The sequence below is a fragment of the Cuculus canorus genome, chromosome 16, assembly GCF_017976375.1.
Source record: "Cuculus canorus isolate bCucCan1 chromosome 16, bCucCan1.pri, whole genome shotgun sequence".
Taxonomy (NCBI): Eukaryota; Metazoa; Chordata; class Aves; order Cuculiformes; family Cuculidae; genus Cuculus; species Cuculus canorus.
The window spans coordinates 16340107-16366425 of NC_071416.1; the positions used below are offsets into that span (position 1 = coordinate 16340107).

At 46.5% G+C, this 26319-nt stretch overlaps 1 protein-coding gene across 2 annotated transcripts in view; it reads left to right on the plus strand.

The window, feature by feature from the left end:
• The first annotated feature begins 4165 nt into the window (after positions 1 to 4165).
• Positions 4166 to 26319, plus strand: part of KCNB1 (potassium voltage-gated channel subfamily B member 1) — a 120805-nt gene continuing 98651 nt past the window's right edge. Inside the window, exons 1-2 of one of the 2 annotated variants that reach the window (XM_054081565.1) lie at positions 4166 to 4291; positions 6237 to 6888. In XM_054081565.1, coding sequence (XP_053937540.1) covers positions 6322 to 6888 — 567 coding nt within the window. In that variant the 5' untranslated portion in view covers positions 4166 to 4291; positions 6237 to 6321. Of the gene's footprint in view, positions 4292 to 4924; positions 5206 to 6236; positions 6889 to 26319 lie in introns of those variants that run through there. The other variant, XM_054081564.1, reaches the window with a different exon arrangement.

Sequence of the window (26319 nt, forward strand, 5' to 3'; positions counted from 1 at the left end):
GATGGGTGGAAAGCAGCCCAGATGGACAGGAGCTTGGTCACCCCTGCAAGGGACACGTCACATCTCCACCACCGCAAAGGCTGGCTGAGCTCCTTAGCTCTGCTGTCCTCCCTCCTGGCTGATGGCGAGGTGACTGATAGGAGCCTCCAGCCTTTCAGGGGCTAATAAATCTGTGATTGCTGAGTAACGTAACAAGTCATATTGCTTTACAGAGCTCAGTGCTTAAAGCTAAATGTTAGATCATGTATTATAGATGGCTGCTTTTCCCTTGGTGCCAGCCCTGCCTGAACAGTACCAGCTGAGATCATCCTCTGCTTCTCCATGGGATGCAGGGGCTGGTGGAGTCCTGCTGCCACCTGTCCCTCCTGGGCAGGACAGGGACCTGGGATCCCAAAAATTTGGCTTATGGTGTTGATAGGTAGCGGAAACTGATTTCTCAGGTAATCTTCCCTAGCAGGTGGGTGACAGGCACACACTGGCCCATTGTTTGTTTGGTTTTCTTATTCCTCAACTAGAAGAAAAATTTGTGTCTTTTTCCCCCATGAAGTAATTGTATTTGGTCTCCAACCTGATGTGAACAAGACAGACACAGCCAAGAGGTGACACCTGGACACCTTAGGGAACAGGCTGGTGCTTCCACAGCTTTCAGTCATTCCCCCAGACTTATCCTCATCAAGACAAGAGGAAAGGTGAGTGTAACAGAGCTATCCTTGGGAAGAGGAGCTCCATGGTGTGTGCTTGTGGTTAGTGAGCACAGAGAGGAGCCTCAGTAGATGAGCGGGAGAAAATGCACACTCTGGGAAAGGCAGAAAGCTGGAGCCAAGGAGGGACAGCTCTGAATGTGCTTTGTGGGAACCTGAACCAGGAGCTTCTCTGATAACCAATTTGCCCTGGCTTGTTTCCTGACCTTTTCCTGAAGGCCAAAGGAGCCCAAGGCTGACTAAGCACTGAGAACTGTTTGCAGAATGGTGCCAGGCAAGCAGTGATGCAGCTCTGGTCTGTCCCTCCTTGAGGTGGCGAGAGGGAGGGAAGCCTCTTGCTATAGGAGGGCATTGTGGCACTTCTGGGACTTGAAATGCATCTCAAGTGTAAGCTGGAAACATCAGCTCTGTAGGACGGGGTCCCCATGTGGCTACTGTCCTTCCAAACACAAGAGAGGGATGTCCTCACCTGTCTTTTCTCTTCCATAACTAAGACAGTCTTCAGAGACTTTGCCCTCTGCCAAGTGGCATTTGCTCCCTGGTCCCTGCGGAGACCTCTCGGCTCTTCCTCCCTCCATCTCCTGCTTTTGCAGTATCCAACCCTTCCAGATCCTCTCAAGCTTCTCTGAGGACCCAGAGAGTGTGGCCCTGCTTTCTGTACCAATGAGCTGTTATGAACTTATAAATAGACATAAAGAGTTTAGAAAAGGCTTTCTTTTACCGTGTTGAGAGGAGGAGCCGGTGGGGAGCAAGAGTGAATGTTGGAGCATGCTGCTGGGACAGACGAGGGGCCACTAGTTGTGGCTACCAAAGCCCCCGCCGTGCACGCAGAGCCCCGCTCCCCTACGGCAGTGTAGGTTGGCAGCTGCAGCTGAACTCCTCCCAAAGTGGCTTTCAGCAAGGGAGAAGGTGACGATGGAACACAGCTGCTGCTGGCATTGCCATCCAAGCTCTGCCCGAGTTCTTCAAGGAGAGCCTTGTCTCTTTAAGCTTTATTCTTGGATTGTATTTTGCTGTCTGTTTCCAGTATTTTTCACTGGTATTCCAAGTATTTCCATGCTCCTGGGCTCTTGGTAGCACAAGCCACTTCGCACAATGTATCTCAGTTCTTTTTGCACTTTTCAACACTCATTACAGATCTCTGTCAAGAAACCTAATATTTTTTTTTTTCCCATTTGAAGGAAAGGATTTTGGACTATAAAAGAAAATCTTCATTGTACCTAAAGTGTTTCTAGGCTGGGAAGAAACTCCCTGGAAAATAAATGAATCCTTAAAGGGACATACTCGGATACACACTGTAACAGAGACAACTTATTGAGTCTGACTGTCTTTCCCATTCACGAGGACAAGTACGAGGCCCTTGGGCTGCACGAACAATACGGGTTATTGTTAAATCTTTCAGCTCATTTTAGAATGTGAAACCCAGCATCCCCTCAGCATGGGGAACCAGCCAAAACTCCTGGGCCACCAAAGCTGCTTTGCCCATCTCTGCTGGAAACCCATTGTTCCACATACCATTGCTGTGACAGGGGCTGAGCATTTGTTTATGGGATAGGAGCCTTCCTTTCCTTCTAGTCCTTTGTTTTTCTTTTTTTTTTACCAGTAAAATGATGTAAATCAGCCTCCTCTCTTGCTTCATAGGACGCACTGGATGAGTCCAGGCTGTTGTGTAGGTGTGGGTGATTGTGAAGATGTGATACTTCTCCTTACGCAGGCAGAGGAGTCTCTGCTGATCAGCTGAGGGATATTTAGGCTCAGCCTATTCCCCTGTCATGTTGTAGCACAGCAAACACTGGATAACAGACTTTTTCTGCCTGGTAGGTGAGATCCGGATATGTATTTAACACCGACTGTGAGCCCAGGAGAACATATATTTGCTGTACTCCACACATTTCCTCTAGCGTACTTGAGGTTTAAGGTGTTTCCTTGTCAGTAACTGCTGTAATACCTGGAAAGGAACAGAGTTTGCCTCGGTCTGCATTCAAGCATTCTGCTGGTTCCGTAGGCTGCGGAAATAACAATCCATAAATCAAGTCTGCAGAACCTCGGGGTACAAAAATATAAATTGAAAGGAATATCCAAACCAAGATTGGGTTAGATAACCTTGGAGAAGAGCGAGCAAGCTGCACATTTCTTCCTCAGGCCTGCACTGCCCCTTGCTGACAAACTCTCCATCACGGGACAAGAAACACTGCAGGGAACAGATGTCCCGGGGGTGGAAATCTCCCCTCCTCTCCTCAGACTCCTGCATCACCCCAGACAAAGGCAGCTGGAGGGCCTGCCCTTGGCAGGGCTCCCTCTTGCAGCTTCTACCTGAGACTCCAGCATGACTTTTCAGTGCTGGCAAGAAAGCGTGTGTGGCAGGGTGAGCGCATAGCAGAGGAGGAGTCTGGGCTTCCATGATGTCCCTTTTTGCACCCTGACTCCAGGGCTGGTTCGCTGGCCTCTTGGCAGAGCATGTGAATGACATTGCAGGGCAGCAAGAGCAATGCAGGAAGATAGTAAACACAAATTGCATCTCTTGCAGTGATTTAACTACATTGAATCTGATACCTCTCCCTGCATTAGGCTACCTGTCATTTTCTCTTCTGGCATCCCCTTCCTGCAAAAGTGGCCTGCGTTTGTCACAAAGAAAGATAACGTACCCTGGATGCAAGTGCTGACATAACTTGCTGTCCTACAGCACCTGCCAGCTGGGAGTTTCAAAGTGCTTTGTAATCATGTACAGATTTAGCTTCCTAGTTCTGATTAGGAGTTTTAATCTCTGTTCTAAGAGGAGTAAAGTAGAGTCTGAAGGCAAAATGATGAGAAAGTAAGAGGAGAACTGAAGTGCTCTAGATACTGCTTGTAGGTTTTCATGGGGGACGGGGAGCTGCTTCAGTGGAGGAGCACTGGGCTGCGATTAAGCTGGTCAACAGGTTTTATTCCCAAATGTTCCTTCCATCTCCCCTTTGGGTGATCTTGCTTTTCTATATCTTAATTTCCTCATCTGATAAAGGAGTTTAGTCACCCACTTCTCCTTGAAGAAATTCCAAAATATACAGATAATATACGATTGTGGGAGGAACTGAAAAAAAAAAACCCAAACCACTGTTTGGGATTTCAGAAAGCTACATCTAAGGAAGATGTGGACATAAAACACCCAATATAATAGCATAATATCAACATTGTGTACACTGGGCAATGAGAGCCAGGTGGGTTCCAGGCGAAGAAGCATAGGAAGTGGGGAAAAGCAACACTGAGAGCCATTTTCCCTAGTTAAGCACATAAAACCAGACACTGCACTCCTCTTTTAGAAACCTCGTAGTAGTAATTGTCACTGGAGTCCAAGAGCCACGGTCAATCAATGCAAGAGGACAAAGGTTAACGAGCATTGCTGTGTACCTCTGGTACAGAAGCCTAAGCAGGTGAACTGCATTAGGTGATGATGATGTATCCATTAAATGGTGCTAATAGAGCTCCAGGCTCCTGGTGAGGTCTATTTACTTTGCTGGGTGTGAAGGAGGAGGGCAAGAGGGACAGAGCACCAGAGGGGAATGTTGGATGCTGAGCTACTGCCTGGAAAGTCTCTGTTTCTGCTGTGTTTTCAGGTTAGTAAGGAGACCCACTACTATTCTTTCTCTCTGCATTTGCAAATACACCAAATGACCCTGAGCACAGGTTTTTTTTTCCTTTGATGAAGGTCTGTGGGGGTGCAGAGGAGGGCCCCGTGGGTTCCTTACGCGCAGAGCGCTGTGCAGCCTCGCTGAGCTCAGCCGCTTCTGGCTCAGCAAGCGGGGCCGAGAAGCAAATAGGGCCCCGCTGAGCTTATCGGCGTTCTCTGCCCATCGTCTTTATTTCTGGCACCCATCCCTGCTCCTGTTTTCAGGGGTGATGCCTCCGGGGGCTGCAGCCTGGAGGGAACAGCCCCCTCGCCCTAAGGAGGCACGCTGCGGTCCCCCCGGGGGAAGGAGTCCCCTCTTCTCTGTTCCTGTCACCTCCACCGCTGTAAATCCTCGCTGGGGCGGCGCGGTCCGGCCAGGAAAGCGTTAACCTTCCTGCAATGCTGCATCCCAGCTCACGGTGGAGCTGCCTTCCTCTCTTCCACCCCCAACTTCCAATTCACTCCAAACAACTCTGGGACGGAATTGCAGGGAAAAGCTGGAGGTTCAGACTAGACTTGTTGATCTCCGTTCCGAGGCAGCAGAAGGAAGTCCCGGAGCTTCCCTTTGTGTCTGCACGGAGAGAGAACGGGGGGGAGGGCGGGGGCAGATGCGGCGCTAACTGTAGGCAGGAGTGAGGAGCCGCAGCTGAGGGAAGGCCTTGGAAAGCTTCCTGAGAAGGGATCCGATTTACCTCGTTTGCCTCCCCTCCCCCCTGGGCTCCGTGGCCAGCCAGGAGCGCTGCCGCCATCCCTCCGCCTCGAGGGGATGCGCGCGGGGCCGCTGCCCGCCCCGCCGCACCATGTAGCCGCCCCCGGCCCCGCACAGCCCCGCGCCGCCTCGCTGGGAGCCCGCAGGAGGAGGTAGGTGCGGACCGAGGGCGGGGAGCCTTCCCCGCGGGCGGCGGCGGCCGAGGAGCAGCCGTGGGGCTTCGGTCTGGGGAGACCGCGATGCGCGGGGCTGAGTTCCCGGGGCTGAGCTGGCTGGGCACGGAGGGGCCGTTCTTTCCTGCGCCGGGGCTTCTTTTCGTGCCATCTTGTGTAAGCAGTAGTGCTCGGGGCTGTCACAAGCCACCCGGCTTTGCAAGGAAGGCGCCGTGTTTTTCTTTATTCTCATTTTTCGTCGGTTTCCCTGTTATGCAGAGGTCGGCTTGGGGGTGTGAGTGTGGGCAGCCCGGAGAGGTAGCGTGCGTCGTTCGAGTGGCTGGAAATAGATCCCCTTTCCCTTCCCCAGCTCTTTCCTCGGGGAAATTTGCAGGACTGGAGTTATAAAAAGCATCCCCGTCTCCCTGCAAGCCTCCAAGGCTGGGTAGGGCAGGGAGCACCGGCAGCTCCGAGGACGGGGTCTGCTCCGGGTGGGTCGTGGGAGCACCTGGGGTCGGGCAGAACCCCTCCGCAGGAGGCTGGGCCGGGTGCTCGGGGCACAGCGGTGGCAGGGCCGGTGGCTCCTGGATGGGGGGGACAATGTGCCACCCCCGGCTAGCGGCCCGGCGCCTTCCGGGGCGCGCTGCCCAGCGGTGCTCCGGGGGCCTCTGTGCCCTCCCCTATCAGTCAGCAGTTCCCAGCCCTTTGCTAGGCTCCCGGGGCCGTGCCCATCCTCCTCGGCTCCGCTGGACGGGGGCGTGCAGGCGACCCTCCCGGCTCGAGGCAGGGGTGGTGGTGGGGGGGGACGCCCGGCCGCCGCCCGGGGGAGCTCGGCGGCAGCGCCCCGGCCGACACGTGGGAGCGGGCGGCCTTCAGCACCGCGGACAGCGCCTGCCCGCGGCCGCTCTCCGGGGCGCGGAGCGAGGTTCAGCACCGGCGGGGCGGACAGCGCCGCCGCCCCCTGAGCTGATTAGCGGGGCGGCGGGCGCGGAGGTCAGCGGGCGGGGACCCATGGTTGGCTTCTCTTGCAGCTCTGGGACATGGAGGGGACGGAGAGGTGAGGAGAGCCAGCCCCCACGCCGCACCTCGCAGTGTCCAGCCTGAGGGGGACCAGCGATGCCTCTGGGGATGAACAAGCATGGATCTCGCTCTACTACCTCTTTGCCTCCGGACCCCACGGAGATCGTCAGGAGCAAAGCCTGCTCCCGAAGGGTCAAGCTCAACGTGGGGGGGTTGGCCCACGAGGTTCTCTGGCGGACCTTGGACAGGTTGCCACGGACCAGGCTGGGTAAGCTCAGAGACTGCAACTCACACGACTCCCTCATGGAGATCTGTGATGACTACAACCTGGAGGAGAATGAATACTTCTTTGACAGGCATCCTGGGGCATTCACCTCAATCTTGAACTTCTACCGTACTGGCAAGCTGCACATGATGGAGGAGATGTGCGCCTTGTCCTTCAGTCAGGAGCTGGACTACTGGGGGGTGGATGAGATCTACCTGGAGTCCTGCTGCCAGGCCCGCTATCACCAGAAGAAGGAGCAGATGAATGAGGAGCTGAAAAGAGAAGCAGAGACCTTGAGGGAAAGGGAAGGAGAGGAATTTGATAACACTTGCTGTGCTGAAAAAAGGAAAAAGCTCTGGGACCTTCTGGAGAAGCCCAACTCCTCCGTAGCGGCCAAGGTAAAACTTCTACATTTCTTCTTGAATCTTGTCAGTATTGGATCATGATTGTGGTGATGCTTACATGAGGTATTGCCCTGCTACCCTTGCTTTAGCACCTAGGTGTTTATGGTTGGACGGATGCTGTGAGTGAAGGGGAGAAAGGCCTCCCAGGTGTAAACAAGGCTTAATCATGTTTTTGTGGGTAGTTTAGAAGGAATCTGATTTGAGCTACTCCGGGGCAGTCTAGGCTGCTCAGTGTGGAAGGAGCTTCGTTGATCCCTGGGTATGCACATGCTGATTGCTGTTGCTGAAGGTTAGTAGACTTGTTATGCAGTTATCCCTGGTGCATTTTATAATATATTTCTTTGGGCCAAAACATGTTTCCTACTGCTTGGCCAAACTGGCTTTAAAGAAGAAAAAATCTGCTTGAACTCTTGGGTCCAGGTCCAGTCAGGAGACAATACCTCCCCTTATAGGACTTTATTTAAAATTTTCTGGTGAAATACATCTAGATATTTGCATTATGCACTCCTAGCCTGCGGGTCTGCTAAAGCTAGCATTTACACTTCATCTTTTACCTGATATTAGCCTATTTTAAGTCTCGCTGTGCAATACTGCTGCAGCTCTGTCTCTTGTCAATAGCTGAAGTGTTGCTTGCTCTGAAGTTGGTGCCAGTGCAACAGATCTTTTTTGAAGGCATTCGGAAGATAAGATCCATGTTAGGAGAAACCAATGTCAGATTTGGCTCTGATAATTTAGCTGTTTCATGTTAGTCACATCTTCTTTAGTGAGGAAAATCTCTGTTCACAGTGATTCAGTAACCATGGGGACAAAAGTGAAGGGGGAGAGGTTGAAAACTGTGGGATGAATAACTGAAAAGCATGAGAGACTGAGCAGCAGGGACCAAAACTTGAGTTTTCTATGTACTGATGTCTTCACAGTATGTCAAAGAAGCAGAAAAAGGCTACAGCTATCTCTTTAATGTCCCCCCCCTTGTTGTACATACATTTGCAAATGCAGACATTAGCTCTGTCTCTCAGGAAGGCTGGTTTTGGTGGGCTGCTCATGAAAACAGACTGCTTATTTTCCTCTTCTATCAAAATGTTGCACATCATGAACCAAGAGTATGTGTGAAAGTTTAGGGAAGGGATTTAATGAAGTGTGGAGCTAAATAGCTCATTCTAGCAGGTGAAAGGAGAGGCATGGTCAGCTGCTCAGCAGATTATCACTTTTGCAATGACAAACAGAAGCCCAGGATGTCTTTCTCTTCAGTGGCACAGATGACACTGTGCTGAATACATTAATCATTTATAAGGCTCCTTTGGCACAGTCCTGGAATCCTGAGACACAGGCCCGGGGCTTCACTGTCTGTGGCACTGACTCAAAATCCATTAGAGACTGTTGATGTTCATGATTTATTGTATATGAACAGAGGTCAGCCTTGCCAAATAAGTGTCTTTTGTGATTTATAAATGAGATCACTCTAGCTTCATTTTCTGACAAAATTTTTGGAGTTAAGTGCATTCAGCATTGCAGGCTCTGGATTAATTGAGAGTGAATGGTAATGCTACCATTCTGTGGCTTTGTTACTGTAATGAAAATGGTGCTGTAGGTTCTCAGACCTCAAATATTCCAGCAGTTCCCAAATACTGTTTTCTACTCACTTCAAGTGTATCAAGGAAAATGGGCATGATGAACAATTAGCTTACTAGGCAGGGACAGAAGAGCTGCTAAGCCTATTTATCCGATTTTCTCTCTGCTGGTGGATAGATTTTCTCTCATGTCAGAGTACGCCCTTTGCTTTGATCACCTTCATAAGAGTTCATCGCACATATTGAATAGGCTGAACCCTGTCTTCAACTCTGATGGAAGGGTGTGGGGAGAGGGACTTGGCAGCCCTGACCCGTCATCTGACCTCACCAGCTGTGCCCAGAATCCATTTCGGGCTTCATTTTTCTAAATATGAGCCTTTGCTGATAGCTCCTGACCAGCTTTCCTTAGCTGTCTGCTCAGTGGAGCACTTTTGCTGAGGCTATGGGAATCCAGGAGCTTTTGTCTCCTTTCCTAAAGCCAGACTCCGTCTGCTTTGCCAGGCCTGGGAGTTCAAACTGTTCCTACAGAAAGGGAACAAAGTAAACTGTTCTGAAGTTTAATGACTGTCACTAAAGGACCTAAAATTGTTGTTGGGAAGCCTGTACTACTCTTCTTTATTATTATCCTTCACACTTGTGCCATTCAATGCACAGATTTTTATATTTAAATGTAAGGAATACAGATTACCTTCATGGCCTCTTTAAGAAGTCTAGAAAATGGTTACAAATGCTACAAAGGTTCTCCCCCAAACCCAATACAATCCCTCTGTAAGCCATGAACCATGGTCCAGCTCCAGCAAGGTGGGCTTTCTTGCTGGTGGTCAGGATTGTTTGTATTTTAACACTTTCTGCACAACACTTAACTCCTCCATAACAGCTTCTCATGGTTATACTGGGACCAGTTAAATCCTGAGAGTGAGTTGGTTTTCATTTGTTTGGGTTGTTTTGGTTGGGCTTTCCTGTTTTGTTTGTTGGTTTTTTTTTTAAGTTAAGAGAGAAGAAACAACCCCCAGACCTTGAATTTTATTGCCATTTTTTTTTATCCACTAGGGATTTGCCCATATCTCTTGACTAATATCTTTGGCTTTTAAACTAACCACCTCATGGCAAGTGAAGTCTTATTTATGCATGATGCTTCACCCTGTATGTGACAGGAAAGAACGCTGTTAGATTTTATAATACTCACTCTTTGAGAGTCTCCAGATTTCTAAGATAAGGAATTGGACAGCTGTTAAAGCCCTTGACTCACTGCCTTGTTATTACCCCCCAGTGCTTGCAGAGGGCTGTGTACTCCTTGCCTATAATGCTGCAGTCCCTTGCGGCTGTAGCCAAAGCTGTAGCATCCTTGTGTGAGGTGCTGTGGAGCTCTGGGGCAGCATTCCAGCCCTTCTCCAGGGTCAGACCATGCAACAGGCACCTGAACCATTTCCCACTGCACAGGATGAGTGCAGCGGAATACAGCACAGCAAGTGCCTCCAAGTTAAATGGACCAGTGGGTGAAAACTCCTATGCACAAAATTGAGCACGAGGGACTCTTTCTACCAAATGAAAAAATATTTATCAGACAGTTATTTACTAAAATTTAATAATTTGGCTCTCTAGCCTTACAAGATATTTTAAGGAATTGGTTTGTCCTCTGTTCTGTAGCTTTAGTTGTCTGTATATCCCTAAGAAATATTCATTGCAGTCTTTGTAGATGCCTCTTGCCATCACCGTTTCTGCATGTTCCTGCTTATTTTTATCATTTTTCTAGTCTTCCCCTAACAGTCTGGGGCGGTTTGTTTGTTTGTTTTTTAAATGGCATTCTTCCTATACTTTGGCATACTTGCAACATCTGTTTTTAACCTTAGTGGACTCTCCGGTGCTTGCTTCTATCTGGAATTAGCCTAGATGAAGATGATTTGCAGGTATTTTCTGGAGTAGCTATTACATTGTTGTATGGTAGTTTTTCTTTCCTCAGGAAAGAAAAGCAGCTCTTGGAAGCCAAAAAGAACTGCTGCTTTTTCTTGGAACTTAGTGTCTGTGTCAGGGCAGTGGTGGCCAGCAGTTTACCACCAATCTGGTTTAGGCTTTAACCCTTTATTACTCTTTCCTTTGCTAAGGCCAAACCTGGGCAGCTGGTTTCTGTCACCAACAGCCCAGATAGCAGCCCTGGGCTTCCAAAGCAGAAGTCCCCCCCTTTAGTTTGTTTTGCACTAAACAAGCTAGTTAGGCTCTGTGGGTGTTGTGGTTTAACCCCCTCACTCGCTCTCCCAGAGTGGAGTGGGGGAGAGAATTGGAAGAGTAAATTGAGAAAACTTGTGTTGAGATAAAGACAGTTTAATAGGTAAAGCAAAAGCCTCACACACAAGCTAAACAAACCGAGGAATTCATTCACTGTTTCCCATGAGCAGGAAGAGGTGCTCAGCAGTCTCCCAGGAAGCAAGGCTCCACGAGTTACCTGGGCAGAAAATTGTCCCTCCAAATGTCTCCCCCTTCCTTCTTTCCCCAGATTTATATGCTGAGCGCGATGTCATATGGTGTGGAATATCCTTTGGGTCAGTTAGGGTCAGCAGTCCCAGCTGTGTCCTCTCCCAACAGCTTGGGCACCCCCAACCTGCTCTCTGGTGGAGCTGTGTGAGAAACAGAAGAGGCTTTGACTCTGTAAGCACTGCTCAGCAGTAGCTAAAACATCTGCTATCAATGCTATTTCAGCAAAAATCCCAACCATGGCCCCATATGAGCTACTATAAAGAAAGTTAACTCTATCCCAGCCAAAACCAGCACAGTGGGTCTCCCTGCTGAGTGAGACAATTCTTCCCTTTGGAAGAGTCAGCCTAGCTGTAATTCCAGCTAGACTTCATGACATCCTGAAAAATCACATTCCACTTCCATGCTTTCCGGTATAAATAACAAATTAGACTCTCTCAACATCTTGATTAACTTATATGGCCTTGGAAATCCTCTGGTCACCTGGACCTTTCCAGCAGCTCTGCAAGAACATCACCCTTTTTGCCTCTTAGGAGGAAAAGAAATACTTTCTTCTTTTAGTTCTTATGAATTATTTCCCCGATCAATATTTGAGCAATTAGCGTTGCACAGAGTGGGGGGGGAGAGGGAAGTCTGCTCGTCTTACAGACTCCTCTGCATGTGCTGGTTTCATCTATTTTTCTCTTGCTGTCCTGAAGGCTGAGAAAAACACAATGACATCACCCACTTTTCCAAAACCTTCTCTGCGTATCTACATGTCAAGTAGGATGTGCACTTCCTCTCCTCCTTGCTGCCTCCACTTCCCACTTGTCCCTGTCCTGTTGGGAGCTCAGCTGCAGCAATCCCTCCATTCTGGCAGGCTGTTTCTTATCCTTTCCTCTATTCCTACTATGTCTTTGCCAGTGCAATAATATCACTTTTATCCTTGAAAACATGCAACTCCAATTCAGTAATCTTATTATGCATGCCTCTACATTTATTGAACAGCTTTTCTCAAGCTTGCCCACTGCTCTTTGCTGCTAATCTCTGGATGCATTGCTTGAGGATTGGAGAGGTTCCTCTATAAGCTCTTTTCTTATTATTGTTGATAGTAGTGACAAAATAAGAATGATAAAGCCTCTCGGAGATGCATTCGCTACATCTAGAGCGTTCTTCCCCCACAGAGGTTTTCTATTCCTGGCCCTCCCTTATGGCATGCAGTTTTCATTCATCTCTAAACCTGCCTGAATTTAGAATTCAGCAGAGGAAACTCCTCTCCCTCATTGCAGGGGTCGCGTCTTAGCCATGCTTTCTATCTCTGGGGCTCCCATCACCAGGCAGATCCTGACTCTTTTTCTGTTAAGGCCACATTGCCTAAATCTTGCTTGCATCTGTGACTTTCATTTTTCCAATGCAGCCACTGCCTTGGCTTTCCTGCTATATATAGGAGACTTTCCCCTTCATCCAAAGTAAACTCCTGTCTTCAGAAATACTCAAAAGCAGAGCCTCATTCCAAAGCCTTCCCCATGGGTTCAGGGATTTACCACTTTGCTCTGTAGCTTATCGCTGGGTTATTAGCACAGCACTGTTCTATTCTCTATCACTCTCTTTTCATCCTGTAGCTCCTTTCTGGGTGCATGTCCTTCCAGTTAACTTTTTAAATCTTCTGTCTGGGGAGCCCTAATTCCCAGGTTCAGTTTCCTGCATTGTGTTCTCTGCTCTGTCTCACCGATGACCTTCCCATAATGTATTGCTGTGCTGCCAGTTCCCAGAACTCCTCAGCATTACAGAGGAGCAAACTGAACTCTCAGTTTGAGAGGAAAAAAACCAAACCTTAGTAATATTGCCAGCCTGGTAATTATATCCTGTGATTCTTCCCTGGCTCCAAAGAATCTTGCTAGGAGTCCTTTCAACGTAGGAAGCACCTTGACCGTGACATCATATTGGCTTCATCTCCCACATTCCTAATGCAACATCCCATGCTATTCCCTTCATGGGATGCATGTGCCTTACAAGCTTGTTCTAAGCTCTCCAGGTGGGATCCTCGCCCTTCAAATGTGATCTTTTCGCCAGACCTGTTACTGCAGCCCTGAGCAGCCAGCAGCTACCTGGTGTTTTCTGCCTGAAAACGGTTTGGGTTCGGCACTTTCCAAGCCTGCAGATCTGCAGTATCTAAAGAATTTTATAAAAGGAAACATAAAATTGTTATGCCTAGTAGCTCTTTTGCTGTGCTTGCCATACAGTCCATGAAGTATAGTGTGAATGAACATATACATGTAGTCATACTCCTAGATCTTTAATTTATCTGAAACTTCCTGCAAGGACAGCCTGGAGCAAGACTGTGGTCTTTCCTGAGCCCAAGCATTCACAGCTGCCTCAGGAGGGAAGTGACAAGCTTATGTGCTCAGGCTGAATTCCTCAGAGGATGTCTGCTATAGAAGTATAGTCCATGCTATTTTTAATGCACCAGCTCTTGCTTCTACCTTTGTGTGTGTGTGTGTGTGTAAATTCTGAGAAATTAATTCCCCCCACTGCTCAGCATTCTCCCATCCTGCTCAGCTCGTAAGCAGACATGGTTTAAGGTGCCAGCACCACCAGTCAAAAATGTAGGGAATCTTGCAAGAATGGAAAATCCCTGTTTTGCTCAGCTGTAACTGCAGAGGTTTAATACTAATGGGATTCAGAAGAAAACCTGATCCACCCAGGAAACATTGGTGTGGTATAATGCTCACAAAGTGTGGGTGCATCTTCAGCTGGTACCTGTGCAAAGCACTTGCATGAGCTGCCGAGCCAAGCATGCTGTGCCTGATAGGTGCGTGCGGACTGCAGTGATGATCAGAGCTAGCTATGCGGAGGTACTTGGGCTCTGTGTCAAAATCAATTATTTTCGTTTTTTAAAACACTTTCTTCATTTAACTCTTCTTACACAGTGGATTAATATCCTTGCCATCACATTCCTACTTTTGTCTGTTCTCCTTGCTCATGAAATTCACAATTTCCTTCTGATTTCTCTCAATGTAAGTGCCCCCACGGAGAGAAATAATCCAAAGTTACTTTTACAGCATGAGGTATTTGTCATTGCTAATGGCAAAATATTTATGTCAAAGAAAGTTCACAGCTGATCACTTAGTTCCTATAGTAAACATAGTCAATATGATTTACTCCATGGAGGTATCTGGCAGCAACAGGAGAGGCACAAACTGTCCGGTGAATGTGAGCAAGACATTAATATTAGCTTCCTCTCAAGAAGTTATACATAGCAGCTATATATTTTCACTGCTTCTACTACATTAAGGCAGGCAAAGGTTAGACCCTTACAGCTATGAGAGTTGCCCAGTTTGTTTCCTAGATCTAGAGGCTCAGTTCCACTGTGGTCTGCGTTGGCTTCCTATGGGTTGCACTGGGAGCACCAGCATCTCAGTACAGTGATAACCAGGCTTGGGTTTGAAGGACACTGTCCTTGTGGGGCAAAGCTGTTTCAAGGGCTAAGTCAGCTCTGTGTTGCTCTGTGCTGTGGACTTAGGAGATGGCAACAGCTTAGGGAGTCCTGCCCCACACCTTATTGCCTAACTGTCATACTGCGCCGCTTCAGCGTTGGCACCCTTTATCCCTAGGATGATGTTGCCTTAAGTTTACTCCCTGTGGTAACAGCCATGTATTCAGCTCCTGGCGCTCATGATCATTTGGTATAGAAAAAGTAAACCTTGTAGTATGCTTTCCCCCCTGAGTTTGGCTGCTCTCTGGCTTCTCTCTGCTCTCCTAGCTTTTCTTGGCCTCTGCCATCACCTTTACAGCTTGTCAGTAGCTGAACGTGCTCACCAGCAGGACTGAGTGAGGGTCATACTGACTTTTAATGAAGAAAGCCTACTTCTTTTTTTCTAGAGTAAGCCTGTAAGAGTACTGAGCATCCCTAGGAAAGCGCTGTGCCTTTATACTCGCCGTAGATCCTCCCAAAATGCTAGCATTTAAATACCCTAAGCACGTTTATTTTCTAGGCGCCCCGTTCCACCAGCAGCCCAGCCCTGCTTCTGTGGGGGTAAAACTCCCATTGACTGTAATGGGAACAGATGAGTATTATAATGTCTGTACTCATCATGCAAAGCTTTCTAAGTGCTTTGAAAAGATGGATTAGTTGAGGCCAGGTCAAACCTATGATATATGTATTATCCTCATCTTAAAGTGAAGAGGTGATTGTTGCCCAAGGTCAGTGAGGAAGGCCAGGGCAGAGCTGGGGGGGACATCCTGGTGTCCCTTTGTCCCACTTTATCAGTGCATTTTCATGGTATAGATGAGCATCCAGCAGCCCCTGCCTGCTGCCTACAGCAAGATATTACAGAGAAAAAGGTGCTGGCAGCCCTGAGTTTATCCAGGGGGATGGAGTGAGAAATCAAACCTCTCCTTGTTTCAGCACAGCTATTCCTACTTAAATGAGCCCAGCCTGTGGGGGAAGGTCCTGGTAAACTTTGCTGTGTTTGAGGAATGAGTGGTTATAGAAAAATGGCAAGTTGTCCTCTGGTAGGTCTAAAAGCAGGAGGTCTGTACTTGGGGCATTTTCATTGCTCTCTGGTGCAGTTCAGACTGTAGGGAGGGGATGCTGTTAAAGTGTTTTGAGTAGTGAGAGGATGCATGTTAGGTTTTATATATGTTGTATTGTGAAATGATAATATAAATCATAGTATATATCTAATACGGTATATATTGATATGTATGCACTTATATTAAAATTGCCCATCCATATGGGAATTCCTTTGTATGAAAATTAACGAAGGTTAACGAAGGTGTTAATTTTCAATTGACAACTAATCCTAGCAACCGGCTCCACTTTGAGCACAGCAAATGTAATGAATGACTCAAATGTTACTCAATAGGAGTAATATCTCCTCAAACAAAGCATGAACAGGCTCTGGTCTTCCTTATTTTCCCCGGTTGTAACTGACCTGTTCAAAGTGTGCAACTATGTCCTGTTAGAATGCTAGAGAAGACACTGGTTGAAAGCTGTTCAAGCCCTTCAGTGCTTGTTGGTTTTCTTGTTGCAATTTCTACTGTGGTTCTCTAACCGCCAGCTTTGATAATAACAGTATTTGTACAAACGTGAAGGGCCAAAGCATAGACGTTTGGGAGATCCCTTTAGCCTGGTTTCAAATAAGTATTGATGCTTGCGAATGAGGGAAGGGAGAACATTCCTACAAGTCTGCCCCAGATCCGTTGTGATTCCTGTGAGTGTTTTTGCTGAAGTTTGCAACTGTTCTGGTCCAACGATGTGCGCTGCTGATCCAAGGGGGTGGATGTTTTGTGACTCTTCCTCTGAGGTACTGACATTGCAGTGCAGGGAAGGGGACCTTAATTTGCCACTTGGCTTCTTGAGGTAGGGTAACCTGGGTTTGGACAAGAGAAATCGATAGCAAAGCAAAAACCTAAGTACTTGTTGGTACCTGAATCTCACATTAACAACAGTTATCAGACAACCATCTAATTTAATAAAAAAACTTAGGTCACTAACAAAAGCTGGGTGAACAGTCAAAACAAATGGAAGAAACAATTTATTTTCAAGTTTATTATTTCTGTGGTATATAACTCATAATAACTGGAGCTGAACTTACTCAATGCTGTTTGGACTAGGATTCAGGCAGTCTCTAGCCAAAAGCACAGATTAGTTTTGTTTTATTTTATTTAAGTCCATTTGCTCTTGCTCGTTTTTGAACAAAATGGAGCTGTAAATCTCATTTGCAGTACATAAACAGCATCAACACCAGAAACCTGCTCTTGTTGGTACTGATGGACAAAATGTTTCTAAAATATGATTACTCTTACAAATTTTATTTTATATTTAAGATTCTTTCTATCTCCTAAAAATACTTATTAAAAGAATAAATTGAGGATGTGAGCAAAGAGGTCTGTCTCAGTCTCACTACTTAATCTTTCGTAGGGGGCAGGAACTTCAGTAAGCGCACTTTCCATGACACAAGAAATCTATTCCACGCGCCAAGTATGCTTTGCTTGGCTGGTTTCAATGGTATCTGATGGCAGTGTAAACTAGAAATGGAAACATGTTGTGGCACAAAGCACCAGGAGCAGCAGTGTGGTTCCCTGAGGACTCTTAAATGACTGTGTCCACTCTTTTCTCATCCTTCTCTGCAGCAGTTTGGTGTCCACTGGTCCCTAGCTTTCTCTACTCTGGCATCTCAGTGTGTTGTAATGTTTGTCCTCCCAGCTGTCTTGTGAGGAAAAGCAGCATGATTATCCCAGTGTACTTGGAGAGGGTACAGGGGGACTAACTGACTTCTCAGGGACTGTGATGGAACAACAAACTGAGTTATTTGTCCTTAATTTCTGGACCATTTTTCCTCTGGTGCAGCTGGATTCCAGCCATAAGCATTCAAGAGGCAGCTGTAATACACGAGTTTAATCCTTCCATGGAACTGCCTAGGAGTCCATTCCAGACTAGGTTTCTTCATATTTCTGGGAATTGCAATTGTATCTGGCACATTCTTAACTCTGAAACTTCGTTCACACAGCTGTAATTTTTCTATTTGTTTCAAAATGTCCATCTATTGCACATTTAGTTTCTTTTGCTTGGCATGCTTTTATTAACCGCAGTGATCGCTACGTGCCCTTGATAGGCTGTACCTCGGGGGTCCCTGCTGCAAACGATCACAAACAAAGGTTCTCGGAGCAAGGATCAGTAAATCCTGTCACCGAGGCTGCTTCAGAGAAATCCCTCTGTCACCAGCTCCAGTGTTTTCAACCAGTGACACGAGTTCTGCTGCCAATCACAACTTTCCTCTTGCCAGCAGAGATAATACTGTGTTGGTCTAGAAAATCTCCTAACTGCTGTCTTCGGCCTGTCTCCAGCACCAGTCAACCTCAGATGCAACGGCTCTGAGATACTGACAGGCAGACTGGTCGATTCACTTACACAAAACACAGCTACAAAATTATATCCTCTCCAGCTTGCTTTACGTTTCTAGAATAGGTTTGCTCTTGCCCTGTGTCTGGGAAATTTTCTTATTTACTATTTCTTCTGTATTGTCATATTTAAGAGTAGATTGATAATAATAGTTACTGCACCAGGCAGTCTTGAGGATTACTTAATTAATGTTTGTGAAGCACTTTAATATCCTCAGATGAAAGAAGCTAAGAGATGCAATGTATAATTATTATGTTTTATTAATAAACTTCTGGCATATTGACAGGAGAAGAGAAAACACTTTTTTCTTTTCTGAGAAGATTTAATTTTTATGCTATGAAGGACAGATTTACCAAAAGCCACAAGTACGTAAACAAGGAGTGAAAGTTCGCTATTCCACCCAGTGTCCCATGAAGGTCTTCAAGCTCAGCAGATCCAGCTGACCACCAAGGTTGTCACAGTGATGGGTCTCTTCCACTACCCACAACTGATGGGTGCAAGGGACTCAAAGCTGTCAGCCCAGGGCAGCTCGTACCGCCAAGGGGTCACCATGCGGAGTGCGAGTCCCTTCACTTGAGCTTTTAATCTGACTGCTCCGTTTCAGTCCACCAGCAGTCATGACAGAGCCGCTCCCAGGCTGTCTGCTTTTGCAGGGGAAGGAGCTTTTGTCATGTCCCTGCCAGCGTAGCTCTTGCCTTTCTACACATGAAGCTTTAGGAAGTCCTGCATGGGATGGACTGCAAATCTCACCTCAGTTCTTTCCCCTCAGCCTGTGGACTAAGAGTTGCATCTGTGTCTTATTACTTGACTGTTGTCACTCGGAATGGGTTTGTTCTCAGCAACAAACAGCTTTTGTTAGGATAGAACAGAGATGAGGTGAAAAATAAATAAATACCCATGTTCTGGCAGCAAATGCCCCCTCACTTTGCAGCTCTACCTCATGTCTATTGCTGATTTAAACTTGGGTTACTCAACACGTGGTTATTCTTAGCCTCTAATCTTCCCCAGGTAAGAGACTGACTGATCTCAGCAGATTTTGCAGCATTTAGCTGGGAAAAGCAGTGTTTTAAAAGCGTTGCCTGTTACTACAAGGAAGGCAGGCTCACGCAGCAGCAGTTTTGGTTTTCAATGTGAAGTACCTGCCAGTGTTTCAATGTATTAGGATAGGTAATGCCACCATTCGGAAGGACTATAAGGAGATGGTATGGATCCAATTTCCCAGAAATGTCAAAGACCCTTGGTACCATGAGAGCTCTCACATATGTCAACCTCCAGTTTTACCTTTGGAGGAGATGTGAAATGACATGACTGGTATTCACTTTTGGTTTATTTTGACAAAGCTGTGGGCTTGGTAGCTGACTTTGTGTATGTTGGGTCCTGGTTATTGTTATTTTGATTCTTCAAAGTAAATTTGAAGCACATGAAGGGTAGTGTGTGAAGTCTGATTAACTCCCACTGATCTGGTGCCCACTGGCCCTGCCTTGACAGAAGTGAATCTTACCAAAGGCAGCTTTTCAGGAACAAGTACCTTGCAAATCCTTCATTCCACCCAAGGTACTGACAGACCCAACACTCGCCGTGTCTGCTGTGACCCCTTCCTTACTCCAGGTTCCTGTAGGTGGCTCAGCACGACAGGGCAGGACACTCTTGGGCTGTCCTGTAAGGAGGTAGTTACACCAAACATGAGATGTGCTACATTCTAGATTACATCAGGTATCGGAGCTCGTTCTGCTAATTGACATGTTTGTACTTGCTCTGTCTGTGTTTACACAATGTTTTTCTGTAGAGGTAACTTTAGACTTCCAGCAATCCCAGGGAATCGTCTCATGTAACACCTGCAGCCAAAGCCGGCTTTAGTGTATGTGATCTATCTACTGAAACACGAGACTTGCGTCATGCCAGGCAAGTGCATCAGGTCCCACTAAAGCGATGTCAGGCCTCTTTCTTCGCTGCTGAACACTGGGGTGGTATAATGACGTTATTTTTGCATGTCCACTAAGCGAAAGAACAAATTTGCTGAAGTTCCTGGCCATGAATGAATGGTTATGGATGAAACCCACTTCACTTGGCAGTTATTTTTAAAGATGCTCTCAAGATCTTCTCGTAAAGTGTCTGTGAAATACTTCTTAGTTTGCACTGTCTTCTGGAAAACTTGCTTCATGGTCCAGAGAACTTGTGCATGGGCAAGCCACTTCCAGGAGTTATGGAAGTAATTTATTTAATTCATAAATATTTTGTAGGAAGTTCCATCTTTTTGTTCAGTGTTTACAGAGCACTAAGTGCAATGCTTGTCTTGACTCACAGCTCATGTATTCTACCCAAAACAAGTCATAAATGTTTTACAGACTAAACAAAAACTGGTATAGAAAGGTATGGGGTTTAGTTTCCATAATTACTAATCCCATAACCAAACTGGCCTGTTTCTTGAGGAGGAGTGGCAGAAGGATGGTGTGCCTCTGCCAGCTCTTTCACTGTGCTGTGTAAAGCAGTGAGTGTTTGGTCATCCTCCAGTTGCACAGAGGCAGTGACCTCCAAAACAGTGAGCGGAGCAGATATTGAGGAAAACATTATTGTTTTGGCTGTCCCTGCTTAATTCACCTAAGCTGGTTGCATCACAGGTTCTGTTGCTATAAACTAATCCTAAAGCAACTGGGAAGCATTCACCCCAGGCACTATGTGCCAAGTCCAGTGCATGAGTTTGCTCCTGATACTTTCCACGCAGACGTAATCTGTGGTCTTGGTTTGAACGGACTTAGGCAGGCGTGTGTTTGCAAAGGAAAGATGAACAGCTAGGCTGTCCATACAGTTGCTGTGATTTAGCACACGAATCGGGTAGTTGGAATACACAAATGGATCTGGCAGTTTATATGAGCACTTACACAATCCATGAGTGGAGAAACAGGATAATTGTGTGCAAATTAGATGTATCATTGCATGGAGTGCAATTGTGTGTCTAAATGCTCAGCAAATCAGATCCTTTCTATCAGTAATTAAGGACTTCATATCCTAAGGGAAACTAAGTACTAAGGCTCTTCTTAATGTTATTCTTCTTTCCTTTTCCACCAGGTCCTTGAACAGATCTCTGCTGTAATTTCATCCCCCTTTTTCCTGCATTATAATCTCCCTGATGGAGTATTTCTCCTGGCTTTTTCTGGGGGGGAATAAGCCATGATGCTGGTAATAGGCTCCCTCTTCCTGCCCACAAAATGATCTTTTGCATTGAAAGTACATTGCAACCCCTTCTTTAAAAGCCTGTTTCTTTCAATAAAAGTCCTTCGCCACTGACCTCCTTGCTGCAGTCTTTTCTACAGTCTTTTTTTCCTGGTGAATCCAGTGAGTCAAAATTTAGCTCAATGTTCCTGAATTAGCCCCGTGGCATTGTAGTGTTCTGGTGTGTCTTTCCTCCATGCAGGTGGGGGGGGTGAAACCCTGGACTGAGCAAAGTGGTTGCCTGTTGGGCGGAGTGTGGCAGATATTGGCAGAAATGAGGTTATGGCTTTGCTGTGAGTTTTCTGCACAAACTACAAAGGATGATTTTTCTCTCTTGTGCCTTTGACCAACATCTGCAAATGATGAAAAATCTCTCTTTGCTTTCCCATGCTTGTCTTAGTAGGGTGTAAATCCTTTGGGCACTGCTTCTTTGCCCTGTACTTGTACATCAGAGCCCTAATTCAAGGGGCAAAACAAACAGTCTGTCTTTTTACTGCCCTGTTGGTACAGCATCATTTCTGCTTGTACTTTTCAGAAGGAATACAAACAAATATTAGCTTGCCCAGCTACTGCCTTTTTAGTATCTTAGGTGGTCAACAGCTAATGATTGATCTTAAATGTCAGCCCTTTTCGGACTGACTCCTTAAACCGTTGGGATGTTTCAATTTTAAGTAGAGCAATGATGCTCTGTGCCAAAAAAACAGAGAGCAAGTATGGCAAAACTCCAGCCTTTGCACCTGTTCTGGTTTGCTTTTTGTGTGAAGTGCTGTATAATTGTCTTCTTCATTAGCATCCTGCTGAATTCTGGTGTGTGAGGGATTAAAACCTCTAATGAATATGGATTATTTCAAATATTTTCCTCTGGGACCTAGTAGAGAGTGGAGATTTTTGGAGCTATATGTTCATGTAAGAACAAAGATTGGAAGATGTTTCCCCCACCCTTTTTCAAAGTTATCTCTTAAGAGTGAGTATCAAGCGAGACAGCTGATCTTCCTGCTCTGCCCAGAACATAGAGAATGCTCAGATCCAGCTGAACCTCTGGCTGGATCTGGCTATGGGTGAGACCTTGCTAAGAGCATGATGCTCTTCGGCACATGCATGACTTAGACATGGTTAGTAGTCTTGAAGTCAACAAGTCTTAAGCATCCACTTAACATTAAGCATGTAGCAAAGAAGGGGCAAGTTATGGTGCAATTAAAGGACTCATCTCTCTGAGGAGGAGGGATCATGTGCTGGCTAGGGAAATAAGGATATTTTCCTCCTACAATTAAAATTCATCAGTGCTTAAGGTTAACGTGTCATCTGCAACATCCAAGAGGCCTGGAGAGATTGTTTCTGTGGAACAGATGTTCAACAATCTGCATTTTTTTCTTTTGTTTGGCAGTTTGGACTCTTTCTTGCTTCTGCTTGCAGAAATTGGATCCTGCATTTCTACAGGGAAGGCTGTTCCCTGCCCTGGTCAGTCTGCATAGTGTTCCTCTAGAGGGGATCGCAGAGCACTCCATGGGAGTCTGCTTACGCCCACATTGCAGGCAGGGAGATTGAGGCAAACTGAGGCAAACTTGCAGCTTTCCCAGGTCAGGCCTGAGCTTCAGGGAAGTGTTTCCAACACCACGCCAGCCCCGCAGGCAGTGCCAAACCACCCAGCCGAGCTGGTGCACTGTCCCCGCGGCCAGGGCTCGCTGCAAGCCGCTACTCTCTCCGCTGGCTCACTAGGCGAGGAGCCACAGCGAAGCCACCCGAGCATCCTATGCGACCATTAGGGTCTCATCTGCTTGTTGCGGCTATGGTTGCGGCGGTGCTGGGTGCAGGAGGTGCGAGGTATTGCTGAAATAGGGGAGGGAATTTGTCTTCCCTAATCTGTCCGTCTGTCTCCCATTGCACAGTCGGGCTGTGCGTGTGGAGTGGGTTAAACCTTTCTGTTATTAAGCTTTTTGCTGGGAAAAGGAAAAGGATGGAAGGTTTAGATGAACTTTTAATCAGCTCCTGAGCGGGGTCCTGCTGTAGAGGCAGCAGCTGAGCGGTGAGCTCTGGGGAAGCCCCCGGCCCTGGGAGTGCTGCAGTCAGCCAGCGCCCGCGCTCCGGCCTGCGGACAACGTTGAGGTCTCTTTTGCCAGATAATAAATCTCAATTTTTTACTGGCTGTGCAGGGATACTTTTCCTCTCCAGGTGAAGAATCACATGGCCATAAAATTTTGTAATATAAACAAGGCAGACATGGTCAGAATCCTATTTGGACAGATTTATAGCTTGACTGTGAAGCAGCAACCTTGCCTGGGCTTTGTGCCACTGGTAATTAATATGCATCCTGGGCTCCGTTTTCCTTCTGGACAGTGTACTCTTGCATGCTTATGTTTTTAGACTGTAAGCACGAAAGTCTGCTGTCCTCTGAGAAAGAGCCTCTCCTGGGGAGGCTGTGCTGGAAAGCTATTGCTCTGCAGATTGTGTGGAAGTGAAAGATGGGGAATCGCCAAATTTGGGAGAGCAGCACTTCTCCAGGACACTTAAGGCCTCCAGGTAGCTGGCAACGAGACCTTGTGCAGCGATTATTGTAAAGACAGTCAATGTTTACTGTGATTTCTGCCTACAGATGAAGCGGTTGCTGGAGAAACCACATTTTGTCCGTTGACATTGGACAGTGACCTCCAGCTCCTGCCCTGTCTGTGGGCTGATTATGGGAAACAATGGTAGTGTCCGCCAATCTTTGAACTAAATTTCTCTGCTGGTGTTTTTTTTTTCCAGTCCAAGTCAGCAAAGCATACACATAGGCTTCAGCGTGTGCTTTCATAATGTGGGTACATCCCACCAAAGCTGACTAAGGGTGTGCTCACACTCTCCTGAAGTGGATCAGTGCCGTTGGAGAGCCAGGTGTCTACTGAGGCAATCTGGAGTGCGGTGGTGACACAGAGAGACAGGGATGTCAAGGAGAGATTTATCACCAGCAAACCCTCCTAGCAACAGGGGTGACAGCAGGGTCCCATTTGGCCTATGAAGAGGCAGGAAACCAGATAAGAATAGATCATGTTGCCTCTGTTTACCTCCTGTCCTCAAATGCTGGGTAAAGCCATCACTTTATTTTCTCATCTTCATGGTTTTTCTTGGAGTGACATTGTCCTCATTGTCCAGGTGTTCACACCAGAGGTGACTGCAGGAGTTACCACCCCTCCAAGCTGCTCAGACTTGCCTTTTTTTCATCATTCACCCTCAGGTCATCTCTCAGGCATTCCTTTGCAACTCGGCACTTCAAAAACTTTGAAAAATAATGGAGAATTAAAAGAGAGAGAGAAGCTTATCCTATATTATTCCAAGGGCCATGATGCCAGCACTGGATTTGGGCGTAGATTTTCAACTTTTTCACCCACATGGTGATAGAGCTCATCACCATTGAGCTCTAGCCAGAAGCTACTCAAGATAATGCAGTTTTCCTTCTCACACAAGAGCTGTTTCCTCTTCACTATCCTTCCCATTTTCTGCAGGCATTCAGTCCCAGTGCTTATGTACAGAGGAGTTTTGGCATTGTGAGCCCACTTCCCTCTCTGTTCGTAGGGGTACAGTATAAAAGATGTATCTAATTAATGACCAGTGACCTAGTGCTGTTGAGCACTGCCCATTATCAAGTAAGAGGCGAGATGCTGAGCGCATTAAAATCTGCCACCTTTAGGATTTGAATTTGAAACAAGCACTGTTGCATTGCTGGGTTATTTGTTTTATTGTTAATGAGATTTCTCTGCACTTTTCTGGCTCTATGTGGTTTAGAAAACACATTTTGGTGGGCCAGCAATCCTAGAAACATAGGCTTAAACAACAAAATCAATATGGTTTCATTAGACTCAGCACTTGGTGTGCAATTATGTTATTTTCTCAACAGCAAGTGGCTGTATCAGCTCAGGCAGAGAGAAGGGCTTAGCTGCGAGCTTGCTGAGGCTTGCCTGGGTGCGGATGTTGGACTGCTGGAAGTCAGGGCTTGGGTTTATCATACACTAGCTTTGAATAACTCCCTAGGGTGATGTTTTTGTGTGCACTATGCGTAAGACAATTTACTCCTCGATTGCGTATTTGAAGCCATGGAGACTGTGGATGGCAAAGGCTACCTTGTGTTTGTGATTGAGTTAGTCATTGAGGGTTGAATAAAAGCATTCCATTGCAAATGATTCCATCACGGGTACTCTGTGACCCTACTGCACGATATCCCAAAATAACTCGGTCATGTGGCAGCTTTACAGCACATGTATGGGCCAAGTTATTTCTCTTTAAAGAAATAAATTTGGTTTCCAAAAAATCCCCAACAAACTGGTTTTCTGGTTAATGACTTAAGCTGTCCTGATCAAATGGCGATCAATCTGAAAGGCTGGTTTCCATGCAATTTCCTGACACCTCCAAAGTAAAAAGTTTCTTTGGGTTCTGAAGTCAACAGTATACCAGCATCAAGGCTAAGGCAAATGGTTTGGTCTTATTTATATTTCCCTGACCATTTACAGAGTTCTCTGGTTGTTTATGAGATTTCATGTAAGGCAGTAAGAGGCAAGTGCGTGTCGGGATGCACCAGAGTTCTGTGCTGATGAGTAACGTTTTATGTGCTGGCAAAGACCCGAAAAAACTCTGCGCTAATGGCTCCTTCGTATCTTCATCCCCACAGAGCCTGTTCCCAGCATTGACGGTATTTTTGGCAGCGTTTGATCAAAGTCTTTAATTTGAGCTCTGTTGCAGTAAAAGCGATGAGAGCAAGCGCTCTCCTTTACCTCTGGCAGAAAGTACGAGCTGCTTCTGTCCGAGCTGAGCCTGCAACTAGGTCTCCACGTCAGGATTTTCAAAGCGGTAGAGGAACATTGTATGGGACCACGCAGGCAACCAGACTGTGTGTATGTTTCTAAGCCTTTGGAAAGATGCACAAAGCGTGAGTGGAATGGCAGGTTGTTTGTTATTCGAGGTGAACAACACGCTATGTTCAAAATGACACGATGGTCTAACTATAGAGCTAACAGCTATGTTATAATTGAGATTTCTGATTGAATATTCCCCCTGCTATTGGGAGAAGGGTATAAAAGTGCATAAGTATTAAATTTGCTCCCCTTAATTTTTTTTTTTTAATGATAAAGATGCCTTATTCCATACAAATTTTTTGTATTTGAGGCATGAAGAATGATGAAGGTTCTGGGGGTAGCCTGGAGATGTTACCTACGGATCCATCTTTAATGTAGACCAGCAAACTTCTAAATCTCTTCCCACTGCCCTCATATTCCCTGCCCATTATTAACATTCAGGGAAGCTCCAAGGAAAGAAGCATTCTTAAAA